Consider the following 25127-nt stretch of genomic DNA (forward strand, 5'->3'; position numbering starts at 1 on the left):
CAATGCGGAGGCAGGAGACTGACTTTCCTTGAAGTTTACGCCTCAAATACTGCCGTCACGCAAAGTGTTTGTGGCATGACATCTTCCAGGGTCACTGACTGCGGGACTCCGCGGAACTGAGCAGTTGTGAGCATCTCACAGTGTTGGAGCAGGCTCATGTTCCTTGGTACCTGTGTGATCTAGTCCATTGAATCCTGACACGCCATGTTCTGTATCCTACTGCATCCTGGCCTGATTGTAAATCTTAAGCAGTGGTCCTGATCTGCAGTCCTGTGGATTCTCTCTTGGTAGTTCTTAGACTCCGCCTTCCTTGCCAGTGATCAGTTAGCATTTGGGTGCATTGGAACTGTTCAGAGATGGGAGCCAGCATGTGGCTGCCCTCCACAGTGTCTGGTCCTCACAGGTAAGGCTGGCCTTGGTCCTGTGGTTATCTTGAGTCAGGAAATAGATGCCCCTGTCCTCTCAGCACCAGGAGAACTTATAACTCAGTTTCCTATTCCTCTGGCTAAGATTAAGTAGCTTAGGGCAGCAGGAAGGGAGAAGGTGTCGGTAGATTTTTCTTGTACCCAGGCAGGGCTTGCTTGCCCACTGACTTCTTGTTACCGTGAGACACTCCTCAGTAGGCTTTTGGCCCAGGTCTGTGTGTGAAGAGGCTTCCTTGTAGGTAGACTTCCCTAGGGACCACCAAGGGCTATGACACACCGAGGATTGGCTGGCCAGATTTTGTGGCTTGGTTTGGCATATCCTCTGCTGACAGGCTGTCTGGCTCTCTTTCATTCTCTCTACAGATGGTCATTCACTGTGAAAAAAAATGGCCAGCCACCTGCGTGGCAATTTCAGCCCAGTAGAAGAGACAAGTAAACACGGAGAAATGCAGGGAGGGCAGGGAGTCAGGAGAATGGCAGGCTAGGGTGGGAGAGAGTGAATGGAAATTGAGTTTACAAGAGGAGGCTCTTAGAGGCAGGCTGGAGCCACCATGGTGAACATAAAAAAAAAAAAAGGTCTCTGTTAGACTGACTCAGCGCTCCATAGTGTGCACTGAAGCTTACCCAAATAGCCCACTGTGTATGAATTTGTCACTAAGGTGGATGTGTGTCTTTCAAGTAGCGCTACATTGATCTCCATTGTGGTAAATATTGTTTGGGAGTTTCTACCCCACCTTAGATCATTTAGTTCTCAAATAAAACACCCCAAAACTTTATAATAAGCCTTAAAGCATTTGAGATGGGCAGATATCAGCCCCCTGTGCTATTTTGTCTACTCCCTGGTCAATAACCCCGAGATATCATTTGCTGTGTTCTACCTGGGCGGCTCCTACTCCAACAGGCCAGCCCCCATGGCCATGCACTCATGATCCATCTACCCATGGCCATTTCTTCCTTCTCTCTCCTCCTCTCTTGGTCCCCTCCTGAGACCCCAAGTCTGGGACACCCAGCCCTGCCTACCTCTCTTCTGCCTAGTTATAGGCTTTAGGCATCTTTATTAACCAATCAAGGATAGCTTGGGGGGGGCAAGGTTTACACAACAAAAGCTGGTGTACTTCTTAGAGCCACCAGATCTTGGGATACAATAGCTAGCATTTGAATACATAGCAGCACCAGACCAGCCCACTACAGATCTCAATGCCAGTGGACAGATTCACCCCAGTTCCTGGGGAATCATGCTCCGAGGTGACCTTCACACCTGTCTTCCAACAGGTGAATTGAGCATTTGCCACAAATCTACTTGTTGGAGAGTCAGAAGGCCATCCATGCCTTCACAGCAGAATCTCTACTCGGCACTGTCTCACTCACGTTTCTTATCTCTCTCCACCAGGAGTTCCGACTCTGAGGAAGCCTTTGAGACCCCCGAGTCAACGACCCCTGTCAAAGCTCCACCAGCCCCTCCCCCTCCACCCCCTGAAGTCACCCCAGAGCCTGAGGTCATCGATCCACCAGCCCCAGAAGAACCAGGTAACCAAATGTCAGGAGTCACTGGCTCCAGGGGACAGAGTTGGCTCTTAGACAGTCCACAGCCCACAGTGGCTGGCGCCCTCTCTCTTGGCCCTGTTTTATACTTCACTGGTTTCTGTGAAGTCTACAGGTAGATGGGTTGTGCCGTGTGCATCCTGGAAGTGATTCTGTTGCTTGACTTTTTTGGTCCCTTCACTTTCAGACTTGGGTAGGTTCCTATGAGTGTAGTTTAGCTGTGGTGATTACTGAAGGACAGAACAGATCTCAGGGCACCTGCCCACATGGATGGTATTCTGAGTGCTTCCCTGTTATACCTGGGGGGATAGAACCACCTCTAATGGGAAGTTTAACATGAAGTCTGAAAGAAGACACAACCTGCTGGAGGTGGCCCCACAAGAACCAAATGCTTCCATCTTCAGACCTGGATAGCTTTTAAAGGACCCCATTCTGCCTTCTTTAGGCCTCAGCCCTCCCCCATGACAAGTATACAGAGCCGATTCCCTCTAGACCAGTGGTTCTCATCCTTCCTAATGCTCTGGCCCTCCTCATGTTGATGTGACCCCCCCCAACTATAAAATTATTTCCAGTGCTACTGCTACCATTATGAACCTGGATATCTGATATCTGATCTCTGCAAAAGGGTTGTTAGATCCCCAGTGGGGTCTTGACCCACAGGTTGAGAACCATTGTTCTAGACCATGTGCTAGACATTGTGCACAGTCCCTTTTCAGGTCCATCCCTTCTCCTGCCCAAACCCGGTCTTCCTGGTGGCCGACTTTGCAGAGGAGTCAAGAGTAGACTTGGACCTACAGACTGGTCATCCATGGCTGGTAGTGAAGGAAGGCAGGTCTAGGGCTGGACTTAACTTTGTCGTGTCAAGAACTGAGAAAGTGCCTTATAACTTAAGATAGCAGTTTGGTCTCAATGTTGATGTTGGTAAAAAGGGGATGGAATTTTTCCTTCCCTGCTGGTTTAAACAGGCTACTGATTTAGGAAGTATATACAGCTCCAAGGTTTAGTTTTAAACAGCTGGTCTTCTTCTGGGGAGCAGAGCAGGGCTGATGGGTACAGTCTCCCTCTCATGCTCTCCCCAGGACTGATGGGTACAGGGACCGACGGGTACAGTGTCCCTCTCATGTTCTCCCCAGGACTGATGGGTACAGGGACCGATGGGTACAGTCTCCCTCTCATGCTCTCCCCAGGACTGACGGGTACAGTCTCCCTCTCATGCTCTCCCCTGAGACTGTATAGTCACTAGCCTGAGACGGGAATGGTGGTGACTATCTGATTTGAAGAGAAAAGGAGCCAGAGAACTGTTGGCAGTTCTGAGACTCTGGTGTTCCTTCCTTCGTTTTGTGCAATAACAAACAGAAAAAGAGGTACTTTCCATATCACTTTTATAAACTCACCCCTAGTTTTAAGTGGAAAGTGTCTGAATAAAAAACTATATGGCCATACTTCAGGCACATCTCTAAAGCATATACAGGGAAAGGTCATGTTGGGGGCCCTTCATGTGTCTTCCAGGATTCCCTGCTCTGTACTCTGACTCCTCCTGGGAACTGTTTACCACCACTGAGCATCTGTCTAGTCCCATGTAAACCTCAGACAGCTGAGTACTTATACCACATAAAAATGGGACACAACCTTCATTCTCTCTGCTTGGAATCAGGTGCTCATTGGTCTGTGTCTGGCCACTGTACAGTGATTCAGAGGGGCACTGGAAACATAGCCAGTTACTTTGGGGGACACTGAACACCATGATCTGGAAGGACGTTATGATGTCCCCATCTTTGTCATATTCAACCTCCTCTAAGATGGTCTCACATCCTAGAATGGCTGTTACAGCTGATACAAAATGCAGACAGGTGACATAGCATCTGTTCTGTGGACACACTCTACTGGTGCTCTGAATTTACTTCTTATGATCATCTTTGTATTTTAGGTTGTGTGGCCCATTAATTTGTACTTTGCCTTTGCTTCTTTCCTGGCTTGGTTAGATCCCAAAAGTGACCCAGGCAGCAACTAAAGGACCATTGGGTCCCTTGTACAGTTTTCCCCGTAACACAAAGGATGCTGTAAATTGTGTTGTTAGGCTAAGTGGAGACGCTTGCCATTTGCATCGGTTGGAACATGGATATGAACATGCCCGAATCTCCTCCAGGCCTTACTCCAGTCATTCTGTTCATTCTTCCACAACTACAAACTTCCTTCAGAATAGACCAAATCAGAATCATCGTACCGCTTCCTGCTTGAAGCGAGGAGTCGGAGACTGTCGTGAAACATCAAGTGTGCCCCTGTATTCAGTCAGGCTCCGTCATGACAGACTGGGGTTCTTCTCTCCTGGAGAATGACATTGGGAAGCTCTGGGGTCTTTAATGTCCTCTGAACTGGAGCCTGAGTCAGACATACTAGATGTGTATCCCAGGCAGCCACTGAGTTGAGGAAATCCATGGGGCTGGTCATGCTGCCTTGGATCCTCATCATTTAGAGCTGGAAGTATAGCCCGCATTGCAAACAAGTTGAGTCCGACCTAAAAAAAATGAAGGGCTGGAGCAAGGTGGAACCCCAGCACACAGTGATGCAGGAACTCTCTGGCGGTCAGATGTAAATGAAAAGCTTCCCCTTGCCAGGCTCTGGCTTCTCAGTCTTCATCTTGGTGGTGTGCAAACTGTCAGGGTGTGCAGCTACCTCAGGACAGTGATGGCGGCTCCAAACACTCCCTGATTTCTTTTCCAACAAAACAGAGAATCATCTCCATTCTTAAAAGCAAACACACACAAGCCTACCTATTACTTAAATGACAGTTCATAAAAGAATGAACATTATAGAGGCTTAAGAGGTAACCTGTGTGCATCTGTGTGGAGAAGTTAATTACCTCTGAGTCACAATCCCTCAGAACCTTTGATTACACCCCTTGGAGTTTTTGAACAGGGACTTTACACTTCTCCTTTTAAAACTGCAGTGAGTCTGTCACTGTAGAGATTACAGTCAGGAAACCAGAGCAGGGGAATGTGTCTGCATAAAGCACCCACCTCCTTCTCTTGGGCTACACAAAAGGCTGTCTGATTTGTTGCACACGTTGGAAGCTGCCCCCCACCACACACACCCCATCTTCCCGTCCATTCTGCAGACCTGCAGGGGCACTGTAAAGGCGTGAGAAGGCACTGTGCTGCTTGTGTAGGTCACCCTGGGGAGAGGGTTTGTTCTGAAAACCATGGGAAAGAAAGGGCTGGAGAGGAAAGTCTATTGTTCATAGTTTTCCTCTACTGGGTACCTGGAATGTCACTAAAGGACTAAGGAACCCCAGGAAATAATAGGCCAGACCTCTAACAGTGAGAACAAACATGGTTTTTCCTCCTGGAAACCTGTTTTACAAAAGCAGTTGCTGGCTGTATGTTAGGTCCTGTGAGCATGTTTGTGCTCTGTGGCACAGCAGGACAGGATGCTAAGTGCCCACCTTATATCTGTCCCCATCTAAGGAGTCATGCTTTTCTATGTATAAATGAAGGCAGCAGCCTGTTAGGTCTGAAATCACTACCTTCTAGCCTTTATGGAACACTTGGCAGTGTTATCACTGTAGGACGTAGTTAACTTTCACCTGACTAAGTAATACCTTTGACTTCTGAATCTTTCCTGTGTTAGGCTTGTACTAGGGCCTTCGTCTGCTTCATGCTTATCTCGGATGAGAGCTAATTATCCCTTATTTGAATAGCATCCCCTTCCTTGGAGGTCACATACCTTCCCTGTCCTGCAGCGGCTCTCTCTCGTGCAGCTTGTATGTGTAGGACCTGCTGTGTTTGCGCTCCTGGACTGCTGCTGTGCAGGCTCCTGGACTGCTGCTGTGCTGGCCTTGCTGTGCCCGCTGGCCCTCAGTCATGTGCCAAGCAGCTCTGTCAGCTGGTCCTGAGAGCTGCAGCCTGAGCTGAGCTCCGCAGGATGCTCAGGTGGCAGGAAGTGGATGGTCAGCGCCAGGTGCTTTAGTAGGGGAAGTGAGGTGAGTTCCTTGCCTGTCCTCCCTGGTGACAGCTGTCTTCTCGTTCTTGCCGGCAACCCTCCTAAGCTGGAGAAGAGCACTGGAGGGTCTTGTGATCGGAGCTGCCCATTTGTCCCGGGTGCCTACCCATTTTCTTTTGCTGGGCAGTGGTGGCCTGTGGATCTCTGGTTTTAGACTATACCTGTCAGCGTTAGCAGTCAGCAATGATTTATTGTCACCTTGTCTACCACAGAAGGCCTGTTTCTATGCATACGGGCATTTGCTTTCTCCCTCCTGAAAAACCCAAGAGTGACCCAACGCCCCTTGGTATTAAAGATGTCCCTCTTGGGATACAGAACAGGGAGCAGGTATTATGGGCAGGATCTGAGGGGCTGTGGCCCTTATTTCCTGGTACTGTCTGTGCCCTAGACTGGACATTCATGTGGCTTTCTATTCCATCTTCACAAGAACGCTTGGCTTTCAACAGATTTATGAAATAACTTGCCCAGAATACACAGCCTCAGCCCCAGCCTCGGCCGACCTACCCATAGACAGAGGGTAGCTGTGGACAGCAGAATTTCATTGCTTTAGTTCTGGAAGCTGAACTTGAGATTGTCTGGAGGTCGCGTTTACAAGCAGCACTGTGCTGTGTCCTCACATGGGACAGGCAAGCTCCCTCTAGGTATTGATCCCATTCCTGAGCATTCTCCCTAACCTCATTCCCTCCCAAAGGTCTTGCCTTAAGAGTGAGATTCTGGCATGGGAATTTCAGGGGTTGTAGATATTTAGGCTGAAGATACACATTGAGGACCAAGGCTTTTCCAAGCTGGGTCTGGGGCCTACAAGCACTGGGCCAGGGGCTTTCTTAATCTTCCTGATATGATTGTTAATATGTGCCCAGGTTTCTGGAACAGGTGAAGCTGTTGGGGTCTCTGTATAACTGTGCCGATCAGATGTTCCTCATGTTTACGGAGAAGAGCCCACATGGGGCATGCTAGTCGCCTTGCCCTGTGGTAGGCACTGTGCAGGCAGAGGGTAACCACTGAGCAGTGGGTGCATGAGCCCACTGGTGCCAGTCAAAGCCCCATTTACCTCAGGCTGGAAGGATGGTAGGAGGTCATAGCTACACAGAGAGGTGAGGAAGGTAGTGACCTCGGCGGCTTACTCTGGCCATGCTCACAGTGCCCTGGGAAACTTGGGTAGGGATACCAATAATCTGGCTAGGCCCTGACCCTCTAAACACCTATTTACTTCTCTTTGTGACCCTACTAGAGAGTCCTGAAGCAGCTCCTTGTCATAATCAAGCTCTAAACCCAGACATCTCCATGAGCTCTAGTGAGTTAGGGATGCCCAGGTCTCCCAGATGGGTAGTTCAGCCCATGGTCCCAGGAAGGACAGAGGCGGTTGTCCTGTTATAACATTCAGTCATTGCTAAGGCAAAGCTGAGGCTTCTGTTGGTGTGATCATGAATGGAAGTCAGGGCAGGAACCTGGTACAGGACCTGAAGCAGAGACTGTGGAGGAATGCTGCTCACTGGATTGTGTGCCTTGTGGCTTGCTCTCTGCCTGTTTTCATACAGCACTCAAGACCACCAGCCCAGGGGTGGTATGGCCCACAGTGACCCGGGCCTTCCAACATCAATCATCAACTAAGAAAATGCCCCACAGGGTGGACAGTCTTATGGAGGCATGTATTCAGTAAGATTTCCTCTTCTCAGATACCTCTAGGTTTGTGTCAAGTTGACAAAAAACCGAACTGTTTAGTCATCACTGTAACAATGGGGAACAGTGGTGTCTTGAGAGGTGTCCTGGGGTGTATGACAGTGAGCAAGGCTGAGGAGCTTTGGTGAAGGACACTGAGCTGACACTTATTCAATCCTGCACCTCGGCACTGCCATCTCTGAATCAGCTCATCCTGGTGGGCTGACACCTCGTGACACCTCGCTGCTATCTTAAGCTTACCAAGGGGCACTTTAAAGAATATACATACTTCTTTAATTTCTTTAGACATTTTCGTTGTTTTTATGAGTGTTTTGCCTGTATGCGTGTATGTATCATATGCTTGCCTAGTGTCCAAGGAGGTCAGAAGAGAGGGTCGGATCCCCTAGACCTGAACTTATGGATGATTGTGAAGCATCTTGTGCTAGGAACCGAAGTTGGGTCCTCTGCAAGAGCAATAAGTGCTCCCAACCACCCTGTTAGCTCTCTAACCTCAGAAGGAGGTGCTTTTTATGCGGTTTAACTTCCTATTCATGGTAACATTTGAAGGAGGAGGATGGGAAGGACTAATGTTTTTTAAATGACAACGGAATCTGGAAGTGGTGATGAGCCAGTGTCTCAGCCTAGGGCCTGTCAGCATAGATTGACAGTATATTAGTATATAGTATATTGGATATACTGGGTAAGCAACCCACTGGGAAAAAGACCAAACAGGACAGAAATGGGGCATTTGTTGTGCCTTCAGTAGAGCTGGGACCCAGCCTAAGCTGCCCAGGTGCCCAGTGACCACTTTCCAGTGGGGACTGTCAGCACAGAGGTGCTCCTGGATTCCTGTAGGTAATGTCATTTGCACAAAGTCCCTGTTGAGCTCCCCGAATCCTGACTCTGTCATATTCAGTAGAAAAGTCTGCTTCTTGTAGACTCTCCCCAGCTTAATTGTCCCTAGTCCCAAAGCCTTGATCTCTTTAGGCCTCTGGGACTTGAGTGAGGTCTGGGAAGAGACCAGCCAGAGCAATACGGACACCCAGGAGCAGCCGTGCCCAGAGCTCTCCTCCCCAGGTGGGGTTCTTAAGACTCAACCAGGTCTTGCAGAGAGAAGGTGCCTAGCCACAAGTCTCTGACACTCTTGTTGGCCCATTTTGGCTTTAGTTTCTTGAGCCTTGTGTTTTGGGCCGCATCCAAGGAAGGTAGTAGATATTGTAGACCTGAGCCAGCTCACTCTCCAGGGCAGACCTCCAGAGTCCAAGCTCACATCCTCAAGACTAAGCCTGTCCTGTCAGAGCTACCTTCAGCCCTCAGGCCATTGAAGGGCAGATGCTAACATATTGTCTTACAGGATGAAACAGAGGGCTTAAGATCAAAAAGTGGGGGCTGAGCTGCAGGGTGGTGGCGCACGCTTTTAATCCCAGCACTTGGGAGGCAGAGGCAGGCGGATTTCTGAGTTCAAGGCCAGTCTGGCCTACAGAGTGAGTTCCAGGACAGCCAGGGCTATACAGAGAAACCCTGTCTCAGAAAAAAAAAAAAAAAAGTGGGGGCTGGAGAGATAGTTCAGTGGTTATGAGTACTGGCTGCTCTTGCAGAGGACCTGGGTTCTATTTCCAGCACCCACGTGGCAGCTCACAACTATATGTAACTCCAGTTCCAGGGGATCCAGTGTCGTATTCTGATCTTCTCAGGCATCAGGTACACATGTGGTGAACAGAAATAACCTGTCTGTTCTATGCTCTGCCATGTGGCTAGTGAGTACCTCCTGAGTACAGGCACTTGCTTCTTTCTTCCTCTGTGTCTGGCTGGCAATTTCTCCTGCCTTAGCTTCCTTCCCAGCGTCCCTGTCTCTGCCTGAAGTCCTACCTCTCCTCTTGCCACAGCTATTGACCAGTTAGCTCTTTATGTAACCATTCAGAAGGTGATGGAAGGATTGTTGATGAGATATAATGCAGCCACATGAATAACAATATTCTAAAGTTTGGTTGCACAGAAATCAGTATTTGAATAATACAAAGACAAGCTTTACACAGTGCACAAAAAGATCACCACAACACATCTCTGTTTTGTGTGTAAACACTCTTCAGGAAGGGGGGTGGACCGATCAGTGGGTGGGAGAATGGGGAGTCTAGGTTTTGATGAGTGCCCCCATTGTGTGTTAGGCTAGACAAGTTTGGGAGAGCTTGAGTTCATCGAAAGCTTGTACTAGGTTACCTTTAACTACTGGCAAAATGCCACAAGAGGGCAGAGCAATGCTCTGCTGATCTCCATTAGCCTGCTTCAAAAATGGTTCCTGTACTCTGCACTTAGATAGATGGTCAGCCATGCTTCCTGCAGGCTTGATTTATTGGTCAGTTGAGAATCTGAGCATGCCAGGATGCCAGCGGTTTACTCTAGCCATTGCATCCCTGCCTGGAGAGAACTCACAGTGCAGGAAGCCATCTCAAGTGTCACTTGGGAAACACTGTGCAAGGCTAAGGAATGGGGTCTCTAGTGATGGTCAGGAGATGAGGTCAGGTGGATGATGTCAGTTGTTCAGTTGTGAAGGCGCACTTTCCTCTACTCCCTCCTGTTTCTGAGTACAGTTGCTTAGCTTAGGCTGTGCTGCCCAGCTCTGAGGTGATGGACTGATTTGCATATCTGTTAAATTCAAATGCTGAAATCCTCACTCCTGGTGTGATGTTAGAGATAGGATCTTTCTGCTGGTAATTAAGGTTCTGTGGGGTTGGGACCCCATCACAAGAGGAGACTTCAAGGATCCATGTGCTGAGAGGAAAGGTCATGTAAGGACACGCCAAACCTGACCGCCTGAAAGCCAAGGAGAAAGGCCTCAGGAGAGGCCACACTTGCCGACATTTCCATTGTGAACTTCCAGCCTCAGTACTCAGAGCAGTGGGGAAACACATTTCTGTTGTTGAAGTCACCCAGTCTTGGCCCTTGATGAGGGCAAGTGATCTGGTTAGCGTAGCTGTGAGACATGTGGGGACCCTCCTCATGAGCGCAGAAGCTAACTTGCCCAGGATTGAGCTAGAATCTAGAGCCAGGGTAGAGCAATGTAGATTTCTAGAGATATCTTTGCCTAGACTTGCACAGTGAGTGCAGGGGGCATGCTGATGTGGATGGACTGGTTTGTGGCCCCATCTTTCCTTGCCTCTATGTTATTCAAGATATACCCTATGGTGACTGACATTGAAGGCATACCAGGTTTGGGATGAGTGAAGTCTTTATGCAGCTCTGTGTGGCTATGTAGAGATCTAGTGGGAATCCAGCTGGACATGGTTGCCTTGCCAATCTGGGCTCGCCCATGGCAATGACATGGGAAGGCCATCCCAGCCTTGTGAAGGGACCATAGGGAACCATCGGCTCTAGGAGCTACTCTGTAGAATAGCAGCTCCTAACCAGGGACAGTGCTGTCCTCCTGGGGACCGGAAGCAGGGTCTGAGGTGTTTTGTCACAACTAGGAGAAAAAGTGCTACTGGCATTTTAGTAGGTCAGAGCTAAGGATGAGGCCAAGGATGATGCTCTGAACAGGCCATCCCCCACCAAACATCCTTTGGGGTGACAATAAGAAACTGGCATAAAGCCGGGTTCCTTTGCCATGATTTAATTAGGGAACAGCGCTTCTGAATAGGAAAGCCAAGCTAAGTAGACAGGAAAACAAAGCAGATGTTAAGCTGAATATCTGCTGACTGTTACACGATGCAGGGGAAATTGCTGACATTTGACGGCTGCTAAGGCAATGGAACAGATTGGAAGGGAAGGTTGTCTACAGAAGTGGAGCGATGGCTGAGGCCCCTCTCCCTGCTGCCAACATCCATGTTGGCACCTGGACCCCCTTAGCCTCTGTAGTCTTCTGCCTTCTGAGATGAGTATCCAGGAGCAGCTACAAGGTAGGAAGACCAGGTTGCTGGTGACCAGAGGAAGCTGTGCTTGAAGGCCCGGGGTGCTCAGCAAAGGGAAGTGACCTCAGAAGGAAGAAAGGGGGACACCTGTTCTTTCAAGATGAGAAGGAAACAAGTGTGTTTGGTGATGGGAGCTGGGACCAGAGGCTGCAAATGCTTAGGGTCTGTGTGTCTCATGGAGTTCCCCAGGTGCTTGCAATCCAAGGGATGTTTATTAAGCTTTCTGAGGGAAAAAGTTACCAGGTTGGAAACAGGTAAATGAGTCATTTCTCAACCCAACAGGCCTGTGCGGTCCTCTCCCACTTTTATCAGCTAGGATCCTGGCTGCAGGGTTTACCTGTGAGCAAAGTCAGGAAGCATGGTGAGAACTGGCCTCGCCCCACAACAGCAGAGAGCATGGACAGCTCTCGTGTGGGGGAGTGTATTCTCCAGAAACAGACTGGCCTGTTTGAGTGAGCCTTCTCCACACCTGGGTTGTTGGGGCGCAGGATAGGACAGTCATTTAGAAAGTAAGAATGCAGGATACCCAGGTCAGTATGAACCTCATGGGACACATAATCTTAGAAATTTTTCATTTATCTGGAACTTGAATGTAATGGCTTTCTGAATTTCAGCTGGAAGTTTGCCTGGGGAGAAAGGGTTCATGCATCATCTCCACCTGTCTACGAGCACAGTCCAAGGTCACAGTTCCATTCTGTACAGCCTTTTCTACTTCTTGTTCTGCTTTCTGAGACCATGGTACAGGACTTTCCTTTTTCTAGCAGAACAGCTAGGAATCTAGAAATCCATGCGAAGGCTGGTTGGTTTCCTGGGAGACGTGAGGAGGTGAGATCATTGGGCATCCTTTGACTGATGTTCAGAGTCCCTGGGGATTGGAAAGGAGCAGCCTTATTGGCTGGTAGGGATGGAAGAGAGAGCTGAGAATGAACAAGAGCCAAAGCGAGGTAGATGTGTCAGTGGGAGAGGAGGGTCCGAGTCATGTCTGGGGAGGCAGGTGGTAGAGGGCAAGATCAGTCTTGCTCAGCCTTGCACATTCTTCCAAGTGTCTAAACAGTCAGAAAGAGGGTTCACTGTGGCCATATTTAATTTCCATACCAAAGGTTTACTAGTTTTGTTTGTTTTGGTTTGGTTTTTTGGTTTTTTGAGACAGGGTTTTTCTGTATAGCCCTGGCTGTCCTGGAACTCACTCTGTAGACCAGGCTGGCCTCGAACTCAGAAATCCGCTTGCCTCTGCCTCCCAAGTACTGGGATTAAAGGCGTGCGCCACCACCGCCCGGAGGTTTACTAGTTTTGCTTGGCTTCAGCAGTATCAGCTTCATCATTCTTTTTAGAATACCTCAAAGATACTCCTACCCCAGGGCCTTGGCACATATGGCCCTTTCTGTCTAGGATGATTTCTGTTTGTTTTGTGAACTTCCTGGTGAGATATAAATACGCCAGATAGGACAGTAATGGCAGACTTACAGTACCATCCCTCCAGAGTCGAGCTTCTTCGCCTTACTTACAGAGTCTGGGTAAACCCCAAAGACCCAGACCACAGAAAGTCACCTCACCATGGGCAACGATTTCTTCACAGCTACAAAGGTAGAGTCCTCCCTTCAGCTGGCATTCCACACGCTACCATGAGACCATGTGCATATCGGGTAGGTGTAGGGCGGAGTGATGGGACTCTCAGGTGAGGGCCTAATGCCCTCCCCAGTCCCTCCTTCAAGAGGGGCTGTCATCGGGCCTGATCTTGAGAGTCTCTTGACAGTAAGTAGTCATGGATGCTGTGGTGACAGTGACGACAGCTGCTAGGCTGGGAGGACAAACCTTTATCTTTTTTGATTGTTGCTCAGATGCCCAGGATGACCCCTGTCAATGTCAGGGGCTCGGTAAAACGAGTTTTGGGATGAACCATCAGGGCTTTTCCTTCATCAGCTACCTGGCTCCCATTGTTCAGATGAGGGAACTGAGGGAAACCTATCCAGGTTTGCTCCCACTGATGCATGGAAACCGGAACCTGTTGCCCATGTTGGGGGCTCTGTCTTTGGAATTTCACAGCCTCTGCAGAGTGGGGATCTGGCTCAGGATGAGAAGTGTTCCCAAGTATCCCATGTCTTTCGGTGACCGCTTTGTCTCCATTTCCTCAGGATGTACTTCTGAGCCGATTGTGGTTCCCGATGGCCCTCGCAGTGAGTCCGTGGAAGGGAGCCCTTTCCGTCCTTCCCACTCCTCCTCTGCGGTGTTCGATGAAGACAAGCCGATAGCCAGCAGCGGGACTTACAACTTAGACTTTGACAGCATCGAGCTGGTGGATAACTTTCAGAGCTTGGAACCATGCTCTGCCGACTCTAAGGGTCAGGAGTGTAAGGTGAGCACACGGAGGAAATCCACCGAGTCTGTGCCACCCTCCAAGTCCACACTGTCCCGCTCGCTCAGCCTGCAAGCCAGCGACTTTGACGGTGCTTCTTGCCCCGGCAGCCCTGAAGCTGGGACCCTTGCCACAGATGCATGCGGCACGGGATCCAACAGTGCTTCCAGCACCCTTAAGAGAACTAAAAAAACACGACCGCCTTCCTTAAAAAAGAAACAAGCCACCAAGAAACCCACAGAAACCCCCCCAGTGAAGGAGACCCAACAGGAGCCAGGTGAAGAGAGTCCAGTCCCCAGTGAGGAACACTTAGCATCAGAGACAAAGACGGAGCCAGCCACACCTGAGGGCACTGGTTGCACCTTGTCAGAAGAGACATCCCTGGCGTCCTCTGCTGTGCCCACAGCCACCTGTCCTCTGACTGTGGAGAGTGCAGAAGACATTAGCCCCCTGGTTTCTGGAGGTGGCAGAGTACAGAACTCACCCCCTGTGGGGAGGAAATCAGTGCCTCTTACCACAGCCTCTGAGGCAGTGGAGGTGACCCTGTCGGACAGTGGGGGGCAAGAGGACTTACCTGCCAAAGGGCTGTCAGTGAGGCTGGAGTTTGACTACTCCGAGGACAAGGGAAGTTGGGAGAGTCAGCAGGAAAACGCCCCTCCTACCAAAAAGATAGGCAAGAAGCCAGTTGCCAAAATGCCCCTAAGGAGGCCAAAGATGAAAAAGACCCCCGAGAAACTCGACAACACTCCTGCCTCACCTCCAAGGTCCCCTACTGAGCCCAGTGACACCCCGATTGCTAAAGGTACCTACACCTTTGATATAGACAAGTGGGATGACCCCAACTTTAACCCTTTTTCCTCCACCTCAAAAATGCAAGAGTCTCCCAAACTGTCCCAACAATCATACAACTTTGACCCTGACACCTGTGAAGAGTCCCTTGACCCCTTTAAGGCATCCTCTAAGACCCCCAGCTCTCCTTCTAAGTCCCCAGCCTCTTTCGAGATCCCGGCCAGCACCGTCGAAGCGGACGGGGATGGGTTGAATAAACCCGCCAAGAAGAAGAAGACCCCGCTGAAGACGTAAGTTGAAGGAGGGAGGTGGGAAGGGCTGTGAGTGGGTGTGTGGTCCTGTGACTTTTAGTCCTGTTCCTGTGGATCCCCAGCTGCCCTTGTTCTGCCCTCTGTTGCTGTGGTGACACCGTCTTTGTGGCTGTTTCTCCAAGCAGGCAGGATATATACATCTCCTTTCTCTCCGCAGCCTGAGTGGTTTTATCTTCCCATCCTGGAACCCACAAAGCCCTTGATATTTTTGCCTCAATAAGTCAGTGGCTTGAAGTTTTATTATGTTGACTCCCTGATGACCTTTCAACTCCTGGGGAGTATGGGAAGTTCCATAGGAAAAGAACAGACATGAGAGACCTGGCCACCTTCCTGTTGGGGGTTCAACTCTTCCCTGGCTAGCATATGCAGTGCCTCTGGATAAGCTAAGATATAGACCCTGCAAAATAATGATAACATGTATAGTAGTAGTTTCTACCTGCTAGTGTGACTTTAACTTGGGGACGTCATGCAGTACCAGGCTGCAGGAAGCCCCAGATGGAAAGCTGCTGCTTGCCATCCAATGAGCTTTTACCGGGTGTGGTGGCGCACGCCTCTAATCTCAGCACTTGGGAGGCAGAGGCAGGCGGATCTCTGTGAGTTTGAAGTCAGCCTGGTCTACAGAGTGAGTTCCAGGACAGCCAGGGCTACACAGAGAAAAACCCTGACTCAGGAAAGGAAAGGAGGGGAAAGGGAAAAGGGGGAAGGGGAGAGGAAAAGAAAGGAACAAAGAAACAGGCTCTTTGCTGCCTGTCTTCTCTCTGGTCATCTTTTTTCAAACAAGACTTGAAAGAGATTAGTGCAATGTGGATGCGGGAAGCAGACCTACAGCCCCTAGGAAGAATGGCTTTTGTCCACCAACACTTGCCTCTAGATGTGTAGCTCAATTTTGTTGGCCGTAGGTCCATTCCTGAGGACCATGTGCAGGCTTGCTACAGACAGTCTGGCTGTCTTGGGAAGTATCAACTGTAATTTAATCAGGTGGAAGAGACTAAGCCCCCCCCCCCATCCCAGGACAGAGGACCATGCCCTAGTACTGGCACCTCTGGGTCTACTTGGCTTGAATATATGTATTACTATATTTAATTATGTTATATATCATATTGAATTATTTATTATATTACATGTTGCTTATTGAATTATATATAATTTTTATTGAAAATAGATGTTTTTCATACAGCATGTTTTCATAGTTTACCCTCCTGAACTCCTCCCAGATCCTTCCTTTCTCCCCACTCACCAAATCAACATAGAACTTTATTTGAAAAGTGGGATAATAGCCACAAATGTCTACAGCTCAGCACCATAACTTGAAGGAGAATCACCTGGCAGCCACTCCCTTCTTCTGACCCAAGACAGTGTACTATGTCCCCAGGGGCTTTCTTTCTCCTTAGTTTGTCAGGGGTAAGGAAGGTTGAGGAAGCTGACCCTGCATCCTGGTCTCACCCTTTGAGACGTGGGTCTGTGGATTTGGAAGACTCTACGTGCGGAGGCAGAGCTCTTTGGTACCAAGCCTCTGGGTGGGTATTCAGGCAGCCCCTTCCCAGAAGGCTGCCCTGCTGGAGCAGAATCCACGGTGGATGGTTTCACCCTAACCCACTAGTGCCCAGTGTCTGCAGAATTACCTTTTTTGTCAGTTCCTTCTGTCTGTCTCTCTTCTTTGTCTTCTTGTCTTAGGATGGTTGAAGATGTGATGTCTGTGTGTTCTCTGTTGTAAGTAAATTTAATGTACTCCACACCTTGCACCCAATGTGGGGCTTCTGCCTTGCTTCTGCTTGCAAGCCCTTTCCCTTTGTTCTCTGTGGTGGCTACTGTATTTCTGTGTAGAGCCTGGGAATGATGCGTCCAGGGCTCCCCTGGACTCAAGGTTACTTTTCTGTTTCATCTCCACACTATGATTAGCATGAGACTGCTTGGCTATGAAAAGGGAAATGTGATTACCAACAGCTACCCGCCTGCTTGTCCATAACAGAACCCTTTCCCCTGCCTGGTTTATTTTATTTATTTATTTATTTATTTATTTATTTATTTATAAAATCTTCATCAGAAATCCATACATTGCTTTTTAACTCCTCATTCCCTTCCTTTTTATTGTAAGTTGGGCTAGCGGGTGACTGCTCATAGTAGTAGCAGGATGCTTTCACTGTGTGAAGCCTGGCCAGAGACCACAGAGGCTGGTTCTTGTGTCATGAAGTACTACCATCTGGACTCTTGCAAATTCGTGCTTTCAGAAATCTGAGGGAATGTGGGATCAGCTCACAGCTGAAATCCATTGCCAGAGTGGTCATGTTCTTCTGGTCACTTACATCTAGGCTGGATGTTAACCTGTCAGATCTGTGGGTAGCCTTGCCAGGCACTAAGGCAACTGGCTACCTGTATGCCTCTGCACCTAGCCAGGACTCTGAATCGATGTGCTGTCTCCCCACCCTTACAGGGGACACTGACCTGGACCCAGGCTTCTGGCAGCTCCCCTCCCCCGGATAGCAGAGTCCCCAGTGCTTTCCTACCCAAGCCGCTTATTTAGTATTACAAAACAGTTATATATTTATATGCATGAATAAATATATGCCTTATGTTGGGACTAGACTGTTTTATGGTAAATGCCATAAATGCAATAAATAACCATTTATGGTAATTTTTTTTTAATGATCAAATGCCATTGTTGGAGTGTTTTATTTGAGAGTATACAAGGAAGGAACTTGGGTGCCAGATTTCTGTACCTACTCAGTTAATATGGAAAACAGAGGCATGTGGTGGATTTAAAAGGAGGGACCCACCTCCTCCACACCTATGCTCTGGCTTTGCCTCGTCCTAAAACCATCCTGGCTGGAAACCAGAAGGGAAGGGCCAGTTTGCAGGTTGGAGGCCTTCATTTTTGATTATAGAAATAACCCCAAGAGCATGGTGACTAATGGACCACATAGCAGTGTTTATGCTAAATCAGAATAGTACTGTTTATGCTAAGCTGGAATAGTACTGTTTATGCTAAGCTGGAATAGTACTGTTTATGCTAAAACCATCCCTTTCTCCTGGGACCAGTGTGACACTCCACCTCCATTACCTTGCATGAAAAAAGGAAGGAAGGAAAGAAGGAAGGGAGGAAGGAAGGAAGGAAGGAAAAGAGAGTGTAGAATCTGGTCGGTTAACCATAGCTAGGGGGAAGAAATAAACCACCCATTGTGCTCTGTGTTTCTGTGAGTACAAAGGGCTCCCGGAATCCCCACAGGATCCAGAACTTTTCTGTTTCCGTGTGGTCTCTTCTGGCTATTCATTAAGAGCTGTGTCTCATTGCACATGTGCAAATTGGATCCTGTTAATTAGTGTCATAAGCCTACAGCCCTCCCCCAACGTTAGCTGGCTCAGAAATTAGTCTCCTCACCACAACTTTGCTTTTTTAAAAGTAAGAGCGGTTAGTTAAATTTAGCTGCATTTTTTTTTTCTGGGTCAACTCTCCAAAATGGCTTGTCTTTAAAGGTTTTTAGCTTGGAGGGTCTTTCCCTTGGGGGCAGAAGTACTTATCAGTTAAGTCAGAATGAGCTCCCTGTAGCTGGTGTTTGGTCGGCAGGAGAGCTAGGAAGTTACTGTGTGCTTGGGAATGACCTGTGACCCCGTTTTGTTTACATTTCCTGTTTTATTTACAGTGACACATTTAGGGTGAAGAAGTCTCCAAAGCGGTCTCCTCTGTCTGATTCACCTTCTCAGGTATGGCACTCCTGTGGTCCTGCTGGGTGGGGGGGTGTAAGTGCTGCTTACACACCAGGCACATGTGCATGTACACCATGCATGCACACACACCAGGCACATGTACATGCATATAGCATGCATGCATGTAAATACACACACACACACACACATGTGCACATACACCATGCACACATGCATACACACACACCAAAATGGGCAGGACTCACTTTGGCAGGGATTAGGGTATGTGCTGAAGGTAATTAGTTATGAAGTGAGAGCTGGCTGCATTTTATGGCAGGAATTTTTATAGTCCATTCTGGCCATTAAACCTACTGAGAACTTGTATCAAGTTGAAGGATTCTTTTGAGATCAGTGGATACACAGTGATAAAATGGGTGAAAACTGAATATGTATAAGGAATGACAGATTTTGCCATCAGAATTACAGTGGGAAAATGAGGGAAGCTTATCTATAAGAAATGGCAGCTTGGACCTGGAGAGATAGCTCCATGGTTAAAAGCACTTGCTGCTCTTGCCGAGGATCCAAGTTCGGTTCCCAGAACCTGCATGGTAGTTCACAGCTGACTGTACAAAGGTTCTAACACCCTCTCTTGGCACACACACACACACACACCACTTTTACATATAAAATCAATCTTTTCCTCTTAGCCGTGTTTCTAACAAGCTCGTGTGTCTTCGGCCCTCTTTATAGACCAAGGAAAGTAATCCTCAGGCAGGCTTGCCACCACTCTGGGTGATAAGACAAGTTGATCTTCAGATCCAAGCTAGCTTCTGTTGCCGACCAGGTGGAGCTCGGACCTTAGCGCCAGGCAGAGGAGACTTGCGGTCCAATCGTAGCGGTCCAATCATAGCTCTTCCCCGAGCTCTCCCGGCCCTGTACAGTGGCTGTAGAACCTCTTCTCTCCTCAGAAGGACTGGTGTGAAGACCATTAGACAGTGTTGCCGATACTACAGTGAAACTAACTGGGCTGACTCTGACAACCAAGATAGAGACTTACTGTTTTGTTTTGAAACAGGGTCTCACTCTAGCTCTGACTGGCCTAGGACTTATTATGTGGCCCAGGCTGGCCTCAGTCTCTTAGTTTTGGGATCACAGTTGTGAACCACTGTATGAGACTTGTTGTCATTGTCAGTGGTGGGGGTTAAACTCAGGGTTGTGCCCCTGCAAGGTAAACACCATACCACAGAGACATGTCTCTAGACCTTGCAGAAAGACTCCTACACTATAGCCCAGTCCAGTCTCACAGTCCCAGCTGTCCTCCTACCTCAGCTTCTCAAATGCTAGGATTACAACAGGCAGGAGTCGCCATGTCCAGTTTGTTTTTTTTTTTTTTTAATTAACTTTTTTAAAAAAAAATTTTTTAAAGATTTATTTTATTTATGTGAATACACTGCTGCTGTTTTCAGATACACCAGAAGAGGGCATCAGATCCCATTTCAAATGGTTTTGAGCCGCCATGTAGTTACTGGGAGTTGAACTCAGGACCTTAGGAAGAGCAGTCAGTGTTCTTAACCTCTGAACCATCTCTCCAGCCCCAAAATTAACTATTTAATTAACTAATTTTGATACACCCATGGTCACTCCCAGAAATCAACCACAAAGGAGATCCATAGAGAAGAGAAGGGGTTTCCCTGAGGCCCTGTGGATCAGAGTCCCAAGGGAACAGATGGAGGGGTTTCCCTGGCTTGGGGGGCATGGTTTCTGAGCAGGAGACTGGGTGAAAGAAAAGGCTGTCCCATCTCCTCACAGGACCCCACTCCAGCCGGCACGCCGGAAGCACCCCCAGCAATCTCTACAGTGGTCCATGCCACCGATGAGGAAAAGCTGGCTGTCACAAGCCAGAAGTGGACGTGTATGACAGTGGACTTGGATGCCGACAAACAGGACTTCCCTCAGCCCTCGGACCTGTCTAACTTTGTAAATGAGACCAAATTCAATTCACCCTCAGAGGGTAAGCAACTCGGTGGCCAGCCAGACCCACACCTTGCCTTGGAGAATACCGTCCCTAGGGGGCAAAGAGCCAGAAAAGATATTTGCCAGCCAGGTAACCATTACCCGTGTGACAATCTGCACGCCTCCCACTGGATGCAAAGCTATGACTTGAGAACAGCTGTCCCTTGACCTTATGATTGATGCCTGCTGAAAACCAGACCAGAATCCTCTAACCCAGATCCTGAACCCTCACTTGCTTGTTCTTGGCTGTGTGGCTTAGATACCTCCTGTAGCTCTGAAAGGCATGGTCCAAAGGAATGTCTTTCACACTGAACTTTGACTGTAGATCAACCCACCTCTGGGTCCTCTGGTGCCAACATTGTTCATGTTCCCCCAGGATGGGCTGCCAATATGGCCACACATTTTAATCAAGCCTGGAGCCAGAGGCTTACATCTCACCCCCCAATGCCCCCAACCCCCCAACCTCCCGCTTGCTATTGATTGTGTTGGGAATGTCCCAAGCTCTTGTCTTATCTCTATGTCTACCTTTATGCTAGGTATTCGGTTTCTGCTTTCTCTCTGGTTGTTGGGTTTGAATGAGTCCTATATCTTAGGGCTGGGGTGTTCTCACTTGGCAGATTGCATCCGGGAACCCTTGTATAAACATTCTCCACTGTATAAACACTAGGTGTGGTGGCACACGCCAACACTCCCAGCCGTCTGGAAGGTAGAGACAGGAGAACCAGGAGTTCACCCTCCTTGCCCGCCTCTGCCTGGTTATCCACTCCTTTCCCTGCTTGCCCTTAATGCTTGATCGGGGGTGGGGGTGGGGAGGCTCTTAAGACCAGGATGAAGAAGTGTGTGCATTTCTTATTCATTACTGGGCAGTTTGCTTACTGAAGGCAACAATTTCCATGTCCCTTCCATGTCTCCACACTACTATGAACATCATAGGAGCTGAAGATGGGCTTGAGATCAACGAAATCCAAGGCCAGAGCAGATAAACAGTGGAGTGTCAGCTCAGTTGGTTTGATATCTGCAACAGCCGTCACCTGCATAGGGACCTGACGAGGGAAAGAAGCCTAATGTCCCAGATGCAGCAGGGTCATTTGGTCATTTTTACTGGCCACTTGGATAGCATCTCCAGTTCCCTGCTGCCTCATCTCTCGTGAGCTAGATAAAAACCTAAACACCACAAAAAAGCATGTAGAAGCCACCTTGGGCTTGGTATTGAGAATTAAAACACGTTTGATCTGACTGTGTGTTGGTCATGAACTAAGACAGTTCACTGAACTTTTTGACAATTGTTTCTGCAGAAATTCAGCAAGTAGGAAAAGCTTAAGGAGATGATTCAGTGGGTCAGAGTGCTTGCTGTGCAAGTATGAGGGCCTGGGGTCAAATTCCAAGAACCCCTGAAAAGCCAGATGCCCAGGACAAGCCTCTAATCACAGCCCTCCAGCAGAGAGATGGGGGCAGGGACAGGAGAATCTCAGGAAGTGCAGCAGTCAGATGGTCTGCCATATTCATCTAAAGAAACAAAGCAAGAAAACCCACCTCAAATAAGTGGAAGGCATAGGATGACAACTAAGCTTGTCCTTTGACGTCCATGCATACACTGTGCTGTGCATGCACCCATATTCACACAAATGAATAGTCATATGCACATGGAAGCGGGGGAGAGAGGGAGAGAGAGAGAGGATATTCAGCAAATAGGAATATATCTAGCTTTTAAACAAAACTCTCTTTCATCTCTGTGATGCACCCTAGTTGTAGAATCCTCTCATCAGGTCTTCCCTCCTGTTTCATACATCAAACATCTGGGGTGCTAATGTGAATCTCAGAATGGATCAGTTCAGGGCTGCAGCTGTGGTGCGAGACTTCATCATACAGAAGTCACCAACCACAGGAAAAAGGCAATATCGAGTTAGACATCATAATTACCATTTGAGCGCACATTCACAACAATGGTAATTCTATAGGGGAGAGAAGTAAAGCAGGGACTGTCATTTTGTACACAGGGCTTCATTTTCTCTGAGCTCTGTGGTAGATCCTGTACTCCCCACTTTTAAGACTGAGGAAACGGAGGTTTAGCACTGAGGGCCTGGCGAGATCCGCGCATGCCAGGTCTGTGTGGTTTTGTAGTTCTTTTCTTCTGTTGAAGTGAGGACAGATCAGGCTTCCTGCCTTCATTTGTAGGGTGAGGGTGCGAGCTAGTTCCTTCATACCTGGGTGTACAAGCATCACTGAAGAGCTTCAAGTTGTCCTTGCTATTTCAAAACCCCAGAGGACAGTAGTTTAGCAATTACCCACAGAATTGCATTGTCTTGTTTGGGTTGAATGTCACCACCTTGGGTTGCCTCCGTAATCTCCCTGTGAGTACACACACTGATTGTCAGTTGTGTGTGCTCAGTTGTTTAATGAATGCCTTCTCTTCTGCACTGTTTAGAGGCATGGTGGCATGGGAACAAACCTGTTCTCTAAGCAGGAGAAGATTAGGAAATGTTAGGCCAGCCTGTCTCTGGGACCTTACCTGTCTTGGGACTAGGAGACCCTGAGAGCAATTGCCTAGGCTGTCTTTGAACCTAACTGTAGCCCAGGCAGTCCTTGAACCCACATACTCTACCAAGTAACAGATTACAGGACCTCAAGAGAGAGCCCTAAAACCAGCTTTAGTAAGATACTCTCTCTAAGTGTCAGACCCGAGCCTCAAAGCTACTAGCAGCTCTGGGGGAGTGAGCAGCTAGCAAAACAAAGCTAAAGGAATGTTCTGGACTTCTCGGGGGCCAGGGAGGGGCTGCCGATGTCCCTGTGGGGCTCTGTGTCCCACAGAGGGACAGGTGCAATACAGTGCCCAGATGTCTCTGGGGCATGTCATTCTATGTGCAGCGCTTGAGAGTTAGCAAAAGGAGACTCCAAAGCACGTGTGCCTTCCAAACTGCCCTCTTGGGTCTGCCCATTGCTGACCTGTGTGTGGACACATGGCTTTACTTCCTTGGGTCTCATTCACATTTCCAAGGGCCAAAAGTCCTTCCAGCAGGAAGCTTACAGACTGAACCATGCCTCCCTAAGAGCTGGACCCGAGGACTCTATCAGTGATGGACCCCGAGTGCTCTGCTGGGCCAGGTCCTTCCGTCTTCCCTGTACTCATCTTGCCTGTTTGTTTTCAGAGCTGGACTACAGAAACTCCTATGAAATTGAATACATGGAAAAGCTTGGCTCCTCCTTACCTGTGAGTTCCTCCTATACACTGTCCTGGCAGGGGCTTCTGTGGGATCTCCAGCAAGGCTGCACAGGGTCCCTCAGAGTTGTCCCATCACATGGAGATGCCAGTCCTCATTCCTAGGCTCCAGGCCTTGGAACACTAAGCTGGCCACATTACTGGTGACTCCTGTCCTCCCTTTTAGCCACACTTTGTACAGTCAGTGCCCAAAGCCACCTTGACCGTGGATGGACTCCCAGGGTGTGAGCCTCAGCCTTGGCTATCGTGTCTGCTTATGGCCCTCCTGCACTGCCAAGGAGAAGAGAAACCTTGTTTGTCCTTTCTGCCTCTTTCTTTGGGGTCTGCTTTAGTTTCTTTTCTGATAATGTGATAAAACACTATGACGGAGGGAACCTATAGAATTGTTCATTTGGGCTTATGATCCAGAGGGTCAGAGTCCATGACGGCAGATCAGAGGCACTTCATAAACCACAAGCACGAAGCAGTCTGTAAACTTTCAGAACCCACCTCCAGTAACATACCTTCCTCCAGCAAAGCCACACGTCCTAAACCTCCCAAATGCCATCATTTGAGGACCAAATATTCAAATGCCCAAGACTGGGGGACATCTCATTTAAGCCTCCACAGACCCTAGCGGTCGGTAGTGCTCATCACTAGGGTCAGCATGCTGCCATCCAGTATTCCCATGTGAGGCCGCAGCCTCAGCACTGGTGTTTGCCACTGTGGCCCATGTGCACTGAGGCCTGAACAGGGCACATGGCAGCACCGTAGGTCTCCACAGCCCTTCCCTCCCTCTCACCCTCCGGTCTCTCCTAGTCACCTCCTGCTTTCTCCTCTCCTTTGAGAATATGAGAAAACTGAAGGCTTACGTGTTCCCTGTGAACGAGTGCTTCTTTCACGTGGGTGGCACCCTCAGGCCACTGCACACCCAGCTAATGTATGTGTGACTTTGATTCCTGCAGCAGGACAATGACACTCCGAAGAAGCAGGCCTTGTACCTTATGTTTGACACTCCTCAGGAGAGCCCCGTCAAGTCTCCTCCAGTCCGGATGTCGGATTCCCCAACTCCATGTTCAGGGTATGACCTGTATGATGAGAGAGTTGTATCTGGGGCCAGTGGCCCCCAAGTCCTTGTATACCTTTCCACCGTTACTCTGACTTCATTCCATTGCATGTCTGCAGGTAGCCCATAATTTAGTCTGCCCACAACGGCACAGACACATCACTTCTATACTCCAGGGCCCTTTGAATGAAGTTGAAATAAGTGACTGACAGCATCCTCTAACAGAT

At 48.8% G+C, this 25127-nt stretch overlaps 1 protein-coding gene across 23 annotated transcripts in view; it reads left to right on the forward strand.

Annotated features, from left to right (window-relative positions):
* Positions 1-25127, forward strand: part of Tacc2 (transforming acidic coiled-coil containing protein 2) — a 220974-nt gene that overhangs the window by 172997 nt on the left and 22850 nt on the right. For 9 of the 23 annotated variants that reach the window (XM_031388530.1, XM_031388533.1, XM_031388538.1 and 6 more), the window contains 7 exons: positions 1816-1952; positions 13663-14962; positions 16658-16693; positions 18622-18682; positions 20435-20729; positions 23785-23846; positions 24800-24915. In XM_031388530.1, coding sequence (XP_031244390.1) covers positions 1816-1952; positions 13663-14962; positions 16658-16693; positions 18622-18682; positions 20435-20729; positions 23785-23846; positions 24800-24915 — 2007 coding nt within the window. The remainder of the gene's footprint in view (positions 1-1815; positions 1953-13662; positions 14963-16657; positions 16694-18621; positions 18683-20434; positions 20730-23784; positions 23847-24799; positions 24916-25127) is intronic. The other 14 variants (XM_031388541.1, XM_031388544.1, XM_031388545.1 and 11 more) reach the window with 4 other exon arrangements.

This window comes from Mastomys coucha, unplaced genomic scaffold, assembly GCF_008632895.1.
Source record: "Mastomys coucha isolate ucsf_1 unplaced genomic scaffold, UCSF_Mcou_1 pScaffold21, whole genome shotgun sequence".
NCBI lineage: Eukaryota > Metazoa > Chordata > Mammalia > Rodentia > Muridae > Mastomys > Mastomys coucha.